At 37.8% G+C, this 16,669-nt stretch overlaps 1 protein-coding gene across 1 annotated transcript in view; it reads right to left on the bottom strand.

Moving 5' to 3' along the window:
• Positions 1–16,669, bottom strand: part of arhgef1a (Rho guanine nucleotide exchange factor (GEF) 1a) — a 260,502-nt gene that overhangs the window by 205,697 nt on the left and 38,136 nt on the right. Inside the window, exon 3 of the mRNA XM_028795071.2 lies at positions 15,676–15,947. Within this exon, the coding sequence (XP_028650904.1) occupies positions 15,676–15,947 (272 nt within the window). The remainder of the gene's footprint in view (positions 1–15,675; positions 15,948–16,669) is intronic.

The following is a 16,669-nucleotide window of genomic DNA, read 5'->3' as shown; positions in this document are numbered from 1 at the left end:
GGATGCCTCCTCTTCTCTCTGTCACTAATACTGCTTCGTCTTTACTTAGAAGCTTTGGGCCTCTGTGCTACTTGCTCTATTCCCTTATTAACTAATTAAACTGAGTGAGCAGGGCCCCAGGAGAAAGGACCACATGTACACACTTGCACATGCTGAAAGTGTTCTACACATCCCATGCTGCCCATTTAATTTCTTATTTATTTTAGCCAAAAGACACTGAAGTCTCAAAGTGTATTGTGTTCCTCAGACACCAAAAGCGACTTGCCTTTCTCATTTCCTTGAAAGACATGCTATTAAACAATATGCTCAGCAGGTCAGTGTGACAATTAAAGTGTAAAGATTATCTGCACTTTGGTCATTCAAGTACAGTAGTGGACATTTAGTGTCCAAGGTGTGAGAGAAATACTCTTAATAATTCTACATCATTTCTGTAATATTTAAGCCACTGACAGACACCCATGGGAAAATGCCTCTGTATCTTTTTTGCAACTTATGCATGACCATCAATAATGTCCATTTTGTAATTTTTAATAGTAATAACACAATTTCATAATGTGCTCCTGGTGACAGACCTAAGCTGGATGATTGCAGACTGGAAGGACATCCTGGGTTCTAGAAGAAAATTGTGCCATACATGATGAAAAATCATTTACATCCATTCACCCATTTAGAATCATGTCTGTTTCCCCCAATTCAGGGTATTGGTGGGAAAAAAAGTCTACCCTAGTACCAGGAAGCACAAGGCACAACCTTGGGTAGGATTCCCATGCACTGCAGCACACATTCACATACCCCATATTGATCAATTAAGATTCAACAATTAAGCAAACAGCAATGAGTCTACAACCAAAGCACTCAGACTAGGAATTGAACTCAAGTCCCTAAACTACGAGACAGCAGGTCACTGCACTATCATGATGCTGTGTGTTAATTAAACTGCCTTCTCCTGGACAATAAGTAATGATTAAGTGTCCTTGTACAGTCAAAATGAACTTAGAATCCTTTGTATCAACACTAGAACAACTTTAAAGTTCACACAAACTTTACAAAACAATTCTTCATGCTAATAATTCAACAACAAAGTATATTAGAGAATCTATTTTTTATATAGGCACAATAGTTTTTGTCCCAGGTACTCCTGCATTCTTCCCACCTGCCAGTACATGATAAACAGCAACTCTAAACTGGCATAGTATGACTGAGTGCAACATGCATGCCTGGTTCCTTCCTTGCCCCAATAACACAACTCCCCCACCCCACCCCCACCACTCTTTCTGTATGCTCTAAATCGAAAACAATAGCAGCTAATTCTACAGTGATGTTATAACTAAACAGCTCTAAAATCACTATGTTCTATACTGACATATGCAGTGACTGGGAACACATAAATCTCAGAATAGCTAAAACAATTTAAAGCAATTACATTTTTTTTATTTTAACCCTGTGTGTACATATACTATTATTTTGACAGTTATTTGAAACATCAAAGGCTTAAATACCTCAACAATGGACAGAGAAGTAATGGACAGAGAAGTATCAACATACCCATCTTCATTACTCAGTGGGTGCTAAACAAGAAGACTGAATCCCATAGTATTTAGCAAAAAACTAACAAAAATCAGATACCCCACTAGAATCATTAAGGCCCTGGAACAGGACTTAATCAATAAAGATTTTAGTTCACTATTGTAAGATAAGCTTAAGCCTAATATGTATTGTGAGCCTTACTTAATGGTGCTTTGGTCTCAACCATTTACACTGTGACATTTTTAGGATCCCTAATTTTTCACTCTTCAATCTGCCTCAAGAATGATTTAAGATATGAAGAGGTAGAGGAAGTGACGGCGAAGGCAGTAGGGAATGAGAACGGCGCCCGTACACATGCACCGCATGGCCACCCTGCTGGCCATTGACGAGAGTTGAGTCTACAATAAAATAAAATAAAAATAAAAAGAGTAAAAAAATCATCATCCCAAAAGCAGATAGTAGACGTCACGTAGTATATGTGTACTAAATTTCAGGTCAATTGTTCAAACGGTATGCGAGCTACAGGTGATTTAAAATCCTGGACAGACAAACGGACAGCCACAGTAGTGTATTATATATAAAGATTTATATGCATGCATGTACAAACTGCATGGTGTTTTGATTTTTATTTAAACAATGTTGCACTTCAACATTGTGAAGAAAGTTATAAAAAATAAACTAAATAAATTTTCCTACTTAACAAAAAGCAACAAATTCACCAAAGTGAAGACATATTGGGGATAAGAACATAGTATCGGGGGCCACCCAAATCCCAATGTCACACTGGAGGATAAAGCAGTCACCTCTGACAGAGGTCTCATAATATAAAAGCAAATTCAATCCAAAACTGCTAAAAGACATATTTGTTGACCACACATCCAATTTTTTTGTCTCGCTTCTGCAGTTCAGTGTCACAGAAAGCCATTACCTATCCAAAAAGAATTTGGTACAAAGTGGAAGGTAGCCCTAGACAGGGCAATACTACACTCTCCATTCATATGGGTCTTGTTTATAATCACCAAAAAAAATGACCTTAATGTATATAGGATGAGAAAGACAGACATGGAGAAAAACAACCTTGATGTAAACATGCTACTATCAATGCCCGGACCAAGACTTTATTATCTAAATAGCAATACAGGTGATGCATTAAACTCAGAGAGAACACAAAGTATTAAACAATAAACTTGTTGCCTCTTAAGACGATATTTTGGTCAGGGATCACCAAGCACATAATACACTCCCATTTTCACCTGCCTTGTATTTCTTAGACCTGTACATTCTCGTCCTATGTACTAAATGAGTTCTTCCCACCTCTTCAGTCCCATCTACTAGCTCACCTGGTCAGTGTGGAGGAGGTCCTTTAAAGTCCCAGTCCGATGCACCTCCATTCCAATCACCCTTCAGGCACTTCCCCCAGTGGCACCAAGCTCCACAATTTGGATGTTAAATGCCTTCCTCTTCATAATCTATAGGGTGACTGCAGTTTCTTTGAGTGTCTGGGGTGTTCTGAATATTCTGGTCTCCTCTCATATTCTAAAGAAAACAGCTTAGGCTGGCCAGTGATTCAAATTGGTCTGGTGTAAGTTTAAGTATCAGAGTGCCCTGCAACAGATAAGCATCCAGTGCCAGGTTAGGGTTGTTGGGGTAGGTTGCAGCAACCCAAGGCTCCATACTAAAATAAGGAAGTTTACATTCTGTATATTTTCAGTGCTTTGACACTGTATACAGTATGTATTGCTTTTTAAAATATTGAGAGCACAACTGTTAATAAGAATTCATTATGCTTTTAGAATATGCCAAAATGGAAGTGCACCACAATAAAATTATTTACACAGAGAAACGAGGGAAATGGAAAAGTCCCATTTGCAGTCAGCGACCCCAGTACATGGTGGGACAATAATGTGTGTAGCTACATATGCCTGCAGAACCTTTTTAAAACTTCCTGAGTTGATTCATTGTTTTAGGCCATACACTTACTAAATTGTTCCACTAAGGTTGCAATGACATGCTGATTTGCGACACTTTAAAATCTGCATCAGCTGGTTTTGAGGCCATTGCTTTTAAAAAGTTAATTTAATTTCGCAAAGTCAGTCATTTTGCATCTGCAAATCTGTTGGTGAAATGCACTAGATGGATCCTGCACCAAGAAAAACAAACTTTCACACACTGAGCTTTGTAACCAGTAGATGTGTTATTCTTTTTGCTGTGGTTAAGCAGCATTATTTTTTATACAATAAAAGATGCATGGTTAGAAGTACCTTAGATTTCCTTTAAAAATAATTGCCAAATAATGCACAGCTTGGAGTACAATTATTTAGTCACAAACACAGTCAGAAAGCCTGGCCGAAATTGTAGACTAGTAATATGTCATTTAAATATCTCCCTTTTCAAACTTTGCTTAGATTTTGGTTTCTAAACTGTGGCTTTTTTGAATTTGACTCAATAATTATTTGCCTGATATATATATTGTTGGTTTCCATATCACAAATGCTAATGACCTTTTATTAAGAGGACTTCCTTGTTTTACTCTGTTTAAAACAACCTCCTGACAACTGTGCAGAGGCAACATGTTAATGCTGAAGTGAAACTCATTTGCCCTTTCACCAAAATCTACCTTTCCTTTAATATTTCTTTTCCACAAATCGGCATGGTAGTAAAATATTTTTTTGTAACATGAGGGGATTTTTATACCTTTAGGAGGAAGTGACAGATTTTTCTGCTCATACTGTAAATGGAAAGAGTAAAGAGGAAAGTGTATGTGTACTTCACTTGCTACATAATCCCAGAGAAACAGATCACAAGCCCAAACACACGGCAAACCTGTCTCCAGGGTTTTAAAAATTCACCACTGGCAAAGATGGAAAATAACAAAAATTCAGATTTAATGAGTCCCTTGGTGGGGGGATGCTTTGGCTGGACCCTTGGGGTTTAAGTAGCATCCCACTCCTCAGGTGTGCATTAAATTCTTGCAATATGCTTCACTTCATGTACAGTATCCAGTGCATAACTCTACCTGGAGGGATTTTTGTGATCCATTATGAACAATGTAATTTTAAAGCTATAATACAGCTTTATATATAATATAAAATAGGATACCTGATGTCCAGCATATGACTTTCCTTGAATGAAACTGATTTTGACGTCCCTACAGCTCTTTCTCTAAATATACAGTATATACCTGCGGCATATGTATTTTTTTTTATTGCAAAATTATTTGGAACAAATTTGCTCAAAGTCAATAAGCTTCTCTTATAATAGTAATAACAGTGACAAGTTTAATTTGAAAAATGTGAACCAGTTTTTGAGTTATCCTTCCACAGACTCAAATCCTGACACAAACATACATACAGACAGGCAGATATCACCATCTGGTCAAATTTTGACCACATCACAATACCTTCCCTATAAACAATATATACCTGCGGTATACGTAGGAGTAGTAAGAAGCAAAAATATTCAGACAAAATAATGAAATGAAAATTAATTTATATTCATCATCAACAGAAAACAAGCAACAACTCAACGCCTAATCTACAGCTAAATTCCAGGCATTCCTTAAATGTCAGAAGAGGCTTTGTGTATACATCCGGGGGGTAATATATTTTCTATCTCTGATGTCTGCTTTACAATTTAAGCCTGTCACTGTCAAATAAATGTGACTAAACTGCACTCATGACACAAATATCTACTTTCTTAACTGGAAAACTTATTATTACCTCAAAGAAACAATACATTTGCATAGACCAAGTGACAGGGTGCCCCCTGGCAGCCAAGCAGCATCTCTGCATGTAAAGACTGCAGATTTCCTCATTCCCACCAGTTTTTATTATACCACATAGGTGCACATACACACTGTGCACACAGAAATCTTAACCAGGCCCCTGCGGCAAAGAAATAAGCAATTTATTTTTTTATATTTAGTCCATCCTAATACTACTCCAATAGATTTTTTAAAGAAAGAATCCACAGTATAACATTGTACATACATAATTTATAAAGTTGGTGCACAGGTAGGATAGGCAGCACAGTGGGTCAGAACAGAGAATTTAGCACACAAACTGTGCCAAAACTCATGCAGGCAAAAGGAGAATATGCAAACACCACACAGAGAGCACTGGATTTGAAAGCAGAATGTTGGATCTACTTGATATCGGCACTATCCTCTGTGGGTCAGCATGGTAACACAGTGGTAGCACTGCTGCCTCGCAGTAAGAACACATGGTTTTTGCATCCCAGTTCCTTACTGCGTGAAGTCTGCATGTTCTTCCTGTGTCTGCATGGGTTTCCTCCGGGGTGCTCCGGTTTCCACCCACAGATTAAAAACTTGCAGGTTAGGTGGATTGTCGATACGTAATTGGCCCTAGTGTGTGTTTGGCCTGTGTCTGTGTTCATCATGTGATGGACTGGCATTCTGTCCAGGGTTTGTCCCTGCCTTGCATCGTATGCTAGCTGGGACAGGCTCCAGAATCCCCTACAGCCCTGTTCTGGACAAAGTGGTTTAGAAAATGACTGACTAACTAACCTCTGTGGTAACTCTGCCATCATCAAGAACTTGACAAAAAGCAGTCACATGAAAAAGGGGAGAGGGTCTGTGGATGTCAGGAATCACAGGGAGAGAAAAAGCTATACACACTCACATTAAAGCCCCCCTTCTTTATCCTTGAGTTACCATACTGCATATAGGAAAATATTACAGCAATGTGTACTATAGTAGTCCTTTACTACAGAAGGGTTTCGGTATCTGGCCCTTCTTTAGTATTTTCTTTTCTTTTTCTATCTTATTGAATTTATTAAAAGCAAGTAACATTCCATACAAGCAAGTCAAACTTAACAAAACTAAATTCAATTCAATCCCAACCAATGAGAAAGAGAGGAAGGCCAACAGCCAGAGTGAAACTTTAAGAGTAGAAAAAAGGGGAGAGAATCCTTTTTCCCAATATAAGTGCTTATTCTAAAATGTTTTTGATTAATTCCTGCCAGGTATTAAAAAAGCTGTGAACAGATCCTCTAAGACAGAATTTGATTTTTTTTCCCAATTTCAAATAGTATAGAACATCAGTTACCCGCTGTCTTAAAAGAGGTGGACTAGGATTCTTCCAGTTGAGCAAGATAAGTCAACATGCTAATAGTGAAGTAAAGGCATTTAAAGTGGTTTACAACAAAAACAGCTGTTAATGGATTAGGAGGGATTGTAACACCAAGGCTGTCTCAAAGGCATTTAAAGATTTTGGTCCAAAATGATGTTAATTTGGTACATGTCCAAAACATGTGGCCCAATGAGGCTGGGGCTTGATTGCAATGTTCACAGGTTGGATCTTGCCCTGGATATATTTTGGACAATTTTAAATGAGATAAATGTGCTCAATAAAAGGTTTTATGAAATGTTGAGTAAGAAATCCTTTTCCCACTGTATTCTGGGATCATTGAAAGGAAGGGACTTTAAAATGATTTTATACATTATAGAATTGCTGTCTGAGTCGTCAAGACTGATTAGTATTTCTTCCGGAACAGAAATAGGTGGGAGGTGAGGAAAATTTTGTTTAAGTTTCTAATTTGGGAATAGTGGAAAAATTGTGTTGATGGGAAGCTAAATTTGGAGTGTAATTGTTCATAAGATGCAAAGACGTTATCCATGTACAAATCTCTAAGTGATATAATACTGCACGTTTTCCAAACATTAAAAACTGAAGCACAATTGGGTTGTTAGTATATTGACGATAACTTGTATTTACTAGGGCTCAAAGCAAGTAATATAAAGAATTACTGCAGGATTTTATTTCTATTGCAGACCACGCCTGTGTGTGTTCATCTATTTCTGTCAATTTCCAGGTTTTTATAGCTTGTATATTTGCTGCCGAGTAATAAATTGAAAGTTGGGTAAAGCCATGCCACCTTCTGCCTCAGTTCTTTGTAGGGTTGCCCATTGGATGCATTGATGTTTTCCAAGTAAATGAGGTCATGATTGAATCTAATTTCTTAAAAATGGTTCGTTAATGTATATGATGATGCTTAGAAATAGAAAAAGAAGCTTAGGAACGATATTCATCTTGACAGTGTTCTCTACTAAAGTGAGATGGAGGGTAGACCATCTATGCAAGTCTTGCTTAAGTTTTTCCATACAGACAGCAAAATTTTGTTGATAAAGAGCTTTATGTTTACTTGTAATGTTTATGCCTAGGTATTTAAACTGATCTGCAAAGATAAAAGGGAAGGTGTGTCCAATCTAATATTGTATGCTAGAGAATTCACTGGAAGAAGCACACTTCTATTCAAATTTATTTTGAGTCCAGATATCTTTTGAAATTCTGGTAGTGCTGTTAGGACTGCAGGCACAGTATTTTGTGGCTCTGATATACTGTATATAGTACCATATCTTATACATATAGTGATATTTTCTGTTCGCGTCCTTCTCTGATAATTCTCTTTATCTCAGAAGCACTTTAAAAGTGAACTGCCAATGGCTCAATGGTGATTGCAAATAGCAGTGGTGACAGGAGGCATCCTTGCCTAGTATAGTACCATGTTTTAGTTTGAAGTAGTCTGAAACACTGTTGTTAAAACAAACTGATGCTGCTGGACTGATATACAGTAGTACGATCCATGCACAAATGTTAGCCCCATTCAATGATACCAAATGCTTTTTCTGCATCCAATGATAACAACTTCTCCAGGGTATTAGACTTTGTGGGTGGATATATAACATTAAACAGGTGTTGAAGACTGGAAGCTAAGTGTCTTCCTTTAATAAATCCAGTTTGGCCTTGTGATATTACCGAAGGAAGCACTTTCTCAATCTTTCTAGCTAGACCTTTGGAGAGTATATTAAAATTATTATTCAAAGTGAGACTAGTCTGTATGAGCCCTTCTTTAGAATTTTAAAATGGCATTGCTCTACCTTATAATCTGATTTGAAATTCAGTGTTACTAAACCCTCAAACCCATTTTTTTTTGTTTTCTTGGCATCTGCCAAAGAGCATTTTTCCCCCATTATTTTCTTGATCTTGGCTGTTAAATATTAGTCTCTATCCTAACAACTGATGGTCTCACTATGTATAGCCAAGACACTGAAAGTGAGTGAACAAAGAACTCTAAAATAAAAGAGAGGAATACAATAACTAGCCCTTAATTTAGAAGCAATTCACCAGTTTGCATTAGATTAATACTGGGCATCAGCTGGGGAAATGCAAAGTCATTACAAATTTCCAGAGAAAGAGGATGGATGCTCAGGAATGATATTTTGGGTCCTACAGAAACCTTTCAAACTGTTCATCTAGGTTTCAGAAGCTAAATGTGTGTTAGACCTCAAAATAGCTTATTTTTGGGAGATGACCTCTAAAAGAATGACAACAAGCACAGAGACAGGTAGAAGCAAGACAATGGATTTCTGGAGGTAAATACCTAAAACAATAAAAATGAAAAGGGGAGTTGATGAGAAGGACCAATGTGACCTCGATAAAGACAGGCAAAAATGGAGAATCCACAGAAGACCGGGTAAGCTGGTCTCCACGATATATAGGGGAAGTGAAAGATTGGGGATTTAGGAAACAATAGTTCAAACAATTCAGGGTGTTCATAAGAAATGTAATGATAATAAATTATAATATTTGCCTCATACATTTGAAATATTAAAATTTATGCTCCAACTTAAATGTTTAAAGCCCAGGTATTCTTGAATGTAATAGAAATTTGTCATTTTCATCATCTGATAGAGGTCCATAGAGGGCTAGACCTCTAGTAAACGATTAAAAATCAAAAATAGCATCATATTTGTAATCATTTACCTTGAAATTGTCTAAAACTATACCCAACATGCTTATGTTTGAAATTTGTCCACTTTAAACTTCTGAGAGTTGCTCTTAGAGGTCTAGGACCACCAGTAAAGAATCACGTATTAAAAATATTATACTCATGATCAGCAACCTTGAAATAGAGTAAAAAACACAAGTTTTGCAAAAAGATGTAACTTTGCTCATATCCCATTAGAAGGTGAACCCCTGGGATCAGTCCATGCAGCATGTACAACTTCAAGTCCTTCTGATAATTTTTGTAGAAGATACCTATTGGTTTGCTCTTTATCATAAGGGTGTAATTTCAGCTCAAAATATGGTCTTACAAATGAGTTTTTTTGGGCCTAGACGGCCAAAAATAGCGTGGAACCCAAAAAACTCAACATCTTGCATAACTAGACATCAAGATGGGTCGAATTGTATTATCATATGTGGGGATTTTCTCATACCGGTGAGGTAATAGGAGTGGGACCAAAATGTTTTTTTTAAAGCATTCATAAGGAATTCTTATGAACACATTAATAGGAGACCAATATATTCACCATTTGGGAAGGGCTGTCTTACTGTATGGGCACAATGGGCACTGGCCAGGGCCCCAGGAGCATAAGAGCCCACAATGTTTCTGATGCCTATGTATGTTTCTGTTTTGCTATCAAAACAGGGACCCCAGCACACTACTTTGCTCGAGAGTCTATGATGTTGGTAAGATGGCGCTGTCCATCAAGTCTCTTTCGTTAATATAAACTGGGAAGACTCATGGCATGTTCTAATTGTCATTCACATCCTACCCCACTGAGGTGAAAATACGGTACATTCATCTGCAAATACCACTTCCATGAGGAGACCAAGAAGCATGCGATCTAATGATTAACAAAACTAAACTGTAACAAGAAAAAAAAGTTCTCTGTCCCATTTTTCCTTTTCTCCCAGTAGAAATAAATCAGCAATACAAATGGGAATGAGTGTACTTTAACTTCAAAGGAAGAAAAATTCAGTTGATTTGTATAAAATGTACTTCTACTTATAAGATCTCTTTTTTATACAATAGTACAAATTCAATATATCTACATATACTGTACATACATACTTTCACTCTTTCTAAATCCCAGTGAATCCATTGGGCGATCACTGGGTCTATCCATGTAGCATGGACACGGCACCAGTCCATTGCAGTGCACACCCACAGCCACTCATACAGAGTCCAATTTAAAGTTCCAATCCAATAACTGCATCCATCTTTGGGGATATGTATGGGAAACCCCACACAGACACAGGGAGAATGAGCAAACCCTCACACACAACTAGGTGCAGGATTTAAAATGTATGTTTAAATCATTAATAACTTTCTTAAAATGTCTAAAATTCTATTCTAAAATATATCCCACAAAAGAGTAAAATAAAAAGTATACATGGTTCTAAACAGCATCTTTGATAATGCCCCAAATAAAGATTTCTGTTTTTACTATATGATGGGGACTAACCAGAGGCTCTAAATTTCACTACCCAGCTCTGCTTACCCTGCCATTTTCCTATGAATCATTGAAACCCATGCTACATTAAAAAGAAATGTCATTGACTGCCAGGGATACAAGAAAAAAAAAAAAGAAAACATACAAAAAAGGCAATAAAATAAGGCCTGATTGCAACCTGTGGGGCCTCTCTTGTGAGATTAGATATACAGATAGTTTCATGCCAAATAAGCTCCAAGATACCAATCTAATCTAGGAGACCACCTGGTCAAACACAGGTCTTCTTTGCATTTTAAAATATTTTCAGGTCTGAGCTTTGAAGACTTACTGTTTGCTATTTGAAAAATAAAAAAGACAATTATAGTGTGTACTTTTTACATTTTTGTATCAGAGATGTAAAATTTACGAAGTATTACTGACACAGAAGCTGATTGTTTTACCACCAACGTCTGCAGTCTGAATTGCACACTTAACATAACGCACTAATGTAGCAATCTAAAAATGCAAGATGAGAGGGTCATTGGGAAGCATTTGAGGGGACACCCAAAAGAAATAAGGAAGATGAAGAACTGAGGCAGAGACAGTGTGCCTGAAAGTCTCTTCCAAGCTAAATACCAGTCTGTGTTAAAGCCTAAAGTAGGCTTCTCTTTGGCATTACTATCTGTGGCATGCAATAGGCACACCTGAAAAGCTTTTCAGACATAGAAACCCTGCAGAAAAGAATGCTGTTTTCAGCACTACATCATCTGAAGTGACTCAGCCCTTTCTGGATTCAAACATCTATTCATTGTTAAGGAACTACTTGATCCTAACCACTGCAGAAAGGCATATCATGACAAACAGTGTACATGAGAGAGCTGCCTGTGTAGGAGGCTATTGTGTAATAAGGCACATACAAAAACTGCAGCTGCCACTGCTTTTAGCTTCATCTGTTTGGGCTCTGTGAAAAATATAAAGCACTGAAAGAAAATGTCCTGTTTTAAGAAGAAATTAAAAATATATCACCTTAAACATCACAATCTGAAAATAGTCTGACAGGATGCGGGGAGGTTTTGTATTTGTATTAATTGTTTAATGAGAAAATTACACCTCATTTCAGACTTTTCTGAGTGTTACCTCATTAAAAATCACTTAAATTGGACATACAAAAATAACTGTGTTCAGTCCTTGTCCTGCACATCTACTTTCACACAAAGCACACACCTCTCTGGAGATGAAGGAGGAAAACCCACACACAAACACAACATGCAAACTCCACACAGTCAGAGAGCAGGTACAGGATTCAAACCCAGGACACTAGGCTGGTGAGGCAGCATTTCTGAACACTGTTTCTTTGAACCATCTTCCACAGTTGTAAACACAGCCAATTCCTCATTTTCTATTTCAATTAAAGTTGCTTTTAGTTGACTTTACATACTTTGTTGTGTCAATCAAAAAATACCCAATAGGTTTTGGTCACTTGCATTAGGTATTCCGCAATATTTTGCTCTCTTATTTTTTATGAAATGTTAATTAGGTTGTTGCTTGTTAATGATGGTATAACTGAAAATGAATGCTGAAGAGTAAAAGCAGTTTCAGGCTCACTATTATTTAATTGTCGGTATTTGTATATATTAATTGATTACTGCTTCTAATTAAGCTTCTTGTTTTATTTGCTACCATTTTTAGCTGTCATTCTGAACTCAGAAAGAAACTACAGTATATGTTTTGTATTATTATCAACAATTTTAATACAGAAGTGTATTATTTATTTTTAGAGGAGAATTTTGTTTTGAACCTTTATTTTGTACTAGTCATTTAGCCCGTTACAATAACGGGAGATAGAACAGTAGTGCATAAACATTAGTAGGAACAGTCTATATTAAATGGCATGAGACTTTAACCTCATTCTTTTTGTTGGTTGTATTTTTCTTTCTTTCAGAATTTCTTTTGTTGATGTTTACTTGCTGAGCTGACCGTTCTTCATGGGCTGCCATCGTGTATTGTGTGTCTATAATTTTCTGTGACAGTAATACTGTTTTGTACGTCCGCTGGCTTGTACGTCCACTGGCTTGTACGTCCGTAATATACCTTTAATTTTCTCTGGCGGTAATACAGGCGTGCGCGTCGGTAATATGCCTTTAATCTCCTCTGACAGTAATACTGGCTTGTATGTGGCTGTAATATGCGTCACTGTATTGTGTACCTTTAATTTCCTCTCGCAGTAATACTGGTTTGCATTTCCGTAAAACTCCTCTAACTTTCTCTGACAGTAATATCGCGCATCGCACCGTGCCCCGCGCATGCGCACTACATCAGAAGACACACACACAGACATCTGGACGCACACAGGAATTTTATTAAAGATTATACTTTGCTCCCCAGTTTGTAACTATATTGTGAAAATTAAAAGGCACAATACATTAATAAATACTTAACAAGAACAGATACCTCTGTGTTATTTCCATATGTCTGGCCATTAGTAAGCAACTGCTTAACCAACAATGGCATTTCAAAATGTGTTAAGAGAACAAAACATTGGCACAGTTGTTCAATTCCTATAAAATAGTGAATACACTTTATGTGGATTTTGAGATTGGCACTATCAACTTTAATTTAACAGTAGTCCAAATAACAGCAGGACCTGGCTGGACAGAAAACCTGCAGGCACCAAGTACAAGACTGAACATCCCTGCTCTACCGGATTTACATGCAGGCTGGTAAAAATTTTAAGGATACCTTACAATAAAGTTCAAAATCACCCACTAGATGGCAGCTTGTATCAGGGATCATGAGATGCATGACTGATCTATGGAAATGATGGCTGTTTTAATTTAACATACAATGCTGAGAAATGCAGCTTCCACTTTCAGCAGTCAGAGTTCTTCAAATGTAGCTGTCTGTCATGGGTTATCAAAATGTATTCCTATTAAGCTGAGCACAAGCCGGACAAATGTGAGCTATTTTCATAATCTAAACCAACTAATCACCTTTAAATGTAGGCAGAAAATGGAAATAACATTAATGTCAAGTACAGTTTAGCTCCTGAAGTATACCAAATGTCATGGTCTCTTTTTCATCACGCTCACTCCAAGAATGACACCCTCATAATATTTAACACTCTGCACCTAACAATACTAACTTCATACAGTTAGGTCCATAAATATTTGGACAGAGACAACTTTTTTCTATATTTGGTTCTGTACATTACCACAATGAATTTTAAATGAAACAACTCAAGATGCAGTTGAAGTGCAGACTTTCAGCTTTAATTCAGTGGGGTGAACAAAATGATTGCATAAATATGTGAGGCAACTAAAGCATTTTTTGAACACAATCCCTTCATTTCAGGGGCTCAAAAGTAATTGGACAATTGACTCAAAGGCTATTTCATGGGCAGGTGTGGGCAAGTCCGTCATTATGTCATTATCTATTAAGCAGATAAAAGGCCTGGAGTTGATTTGAGGTGTGGTTGCTTGCATGTGGAAGATTTTGCTGTGAACAGACAACGTGTGGTCAAAGAGCTCTCCATGCAGGTGAGAGAGCCATCCTTAAGCTGTGAAAACAGAAAAAACCCATCTGAGAAATTGCTACAATATTACGAGTGGCAAAATCTACAGTTTGGTACATCCTGAGAAAGAAGGTAAGCACTGGTGAACTCAGCAACGCAAAAAGACCTGGAAGTCCACGGAAGACAACAGTGGTGGATGATCGCAGAATCATTTCCATGGTGAAGAGAAACCCCTTCACAACAGCCAACCAAGTGAACAACACTCTCCAGGGGGTAGGCGTATCGATATCCAAGTCTACCATAAAGAGAAGACTACATGAAAGTAAATACAAAGGGTGCACTGCAAGGTGCAAGCCACTCATAAGCCTCAAGAATAGAAAGGCTAGATTGGACTTTGCTAAAGAACATCTAAAAAAGCCAGCACAGTTCTGGAAAAACATTCTTTGGACAGATGAAACCAAGATCAACCTCTACCAGAATGATGGCAAGAAAAAAGTATGGAGAAGACGTGGAACAGTTCATTATCCAAAGCATACCACATCATCTGTAAAACACGGTGGAGGCAGTGTGATGGCTTGGGCGTGCATGGCTGCCAGTGGCACTGGGACACTAGTGTTTATTGATGATGTGACACAGGACAGAAGCAGCCAAATGAATTCGGAGGTGTTCAGAGACATACTGTCTGCTCAAATCCAGCTAAATGCAGTCAAATTGATTGGGCGGCGTTTCATGATACAGATGGACAATGACCCAAAACATACAGCCAAAGCAACCCAGGAGTTTATTAAAGCAAAGAAGTGGAAAATTCTTGAATGGCCAAGTCAGTCACCTGATCTTAACCCAATTGAGCATGCATTTCACTTGTTGAAGACTAAAATTCAGACAGAAAGGTTAACAAACAAACAGCAACTGAAAGCCGCTGCAGTAAAGGCCTGGCAGAGCATTAAAAAGGAGGAAACCCAGCATCTGGTGATGTCCATGAGTTCAAGACTTCAGGCTGTCATTGCCAGCAAAGGGTTTTCAACCAAGTATTAGAAATGAACATTTTATTTCCAGTTATTTAATTGGTCCAATTACTTTTGAGCCCCTGAAATGAAAAGATTGTGCTAAAAAAATGCTTTAGTTGCCTCACATTTTTATGCAATCGTTTTGTTCACCCCACTGAATTAAAGCTGAAAGTCTGTACTTCAACTGCATTTGAGTTGTTTCATTTAAAATCCATTGTGGTAATGTTCAGAACCAAAATTAGAAAAAAGTTGTCTCTGTCCAAATATTTATGGACCTAACTGTAAGTACTTCTTCAAGTGTTATCCCAAGTTTTTTTTTTTTTTACTTTTTAGGCAGGTTAGGCAATGCCACAGATTGTGCTGGGCATAATTAGCCAGTGAGCCACGTGTACCTGCGCTGGTCAAATGCAGAGCTGAATTGTGCTTCTTTTCCAGGCTCCCAGCTGTGTCGACGGAAGGAGTCCAGTGGCCCCGTGCCAACATTCAGTTGTGAGGATTGTCGTAGGTGTACTTCTGCTCCCTGTAGATGCCCAGTACAGGAACTGTGCCGCCTCTCTTGCTGAAGGGGATCCTCATTGGACCAGTCGCAGTCTGGTGAACCCCCAGAGAAAAACACATCCATTTGTGCAGATGGTGAGGTGTCTGAAGGGGTCACGGAGATTAGCTGTGTGAAAAAAACACAGCCAAAGAAGCTGTTAAGATCTGAATTTTTACTGAGCACCTATATAAGCATAGAAAACAATCTACTTTTTTTTTTGTTTGTTTAAATTCAGCAAGTGTGCACTAAAATTCAAACAGTACTCATTTGTGTACTGTTGTGATGTGATATTTTGCATACAAGTTGATAAATATTTTGTATGTCTTTATTTGTAACTTAGGCAAAACTAGGTCAGGAAAGTGAATTTTACGACAGAGTTGGGGGAAGTGCCTAAAACAAGTTTGGTAAATGTTTCTCTGAAGTCTCTCAACCCCTGTAGGAAAGCCAGGTTGCCTAACTGCCAAGCTTTACCTTAACATATGGTTTTGGGGGAATGGCAGGTGTGAAGGTGTTCTATCCCCCCATTGGTCTGAAGTATGGCTGTTTGGAACTGGCTTGTATCAGAAGCCTTTAAATACTATGACGTCCTATTGGCTCTAGGGGTTGGACAGAACATCTATAAATTTGCTCACACCCTCACACTCTCTCTCTTACCAAACTGATGAATGAGCATCTCACACCATGAACTGAAAAGGGGCAACACAATGAAGAGCACAGCTCGACAGCCACATTTCGACAGGTATGTGGCCTGTTCTGAAGAAAGCTGACCACAGATGAGGACTTAACTAGAGACATTTTAAGTAACTAACAAGTCTGTGTGCTGCCTGAAACTACACATCACCATTTAT

Source organism: Erpetoichthys calabaricus, chromosome 2 (genome assembly GCF_900747795.2).
Source record: "Erpetoichthys calabaricus chromosome 2, fErpCal1.3, whole genome shotgun sequence".
NCBI classification, from domain to species: Eukaryota; Metazoa; Chordata; class Cladistia; order Polypteriformes; family Polypteridae; genus Erpetoichthys; species Erpetoichthys calabaricus.
The sequence above is the reverse complement of the archived record's forward strand: the minus strand, read 5'-3'. Positions and strand labels throughout refer to the sequence as shown.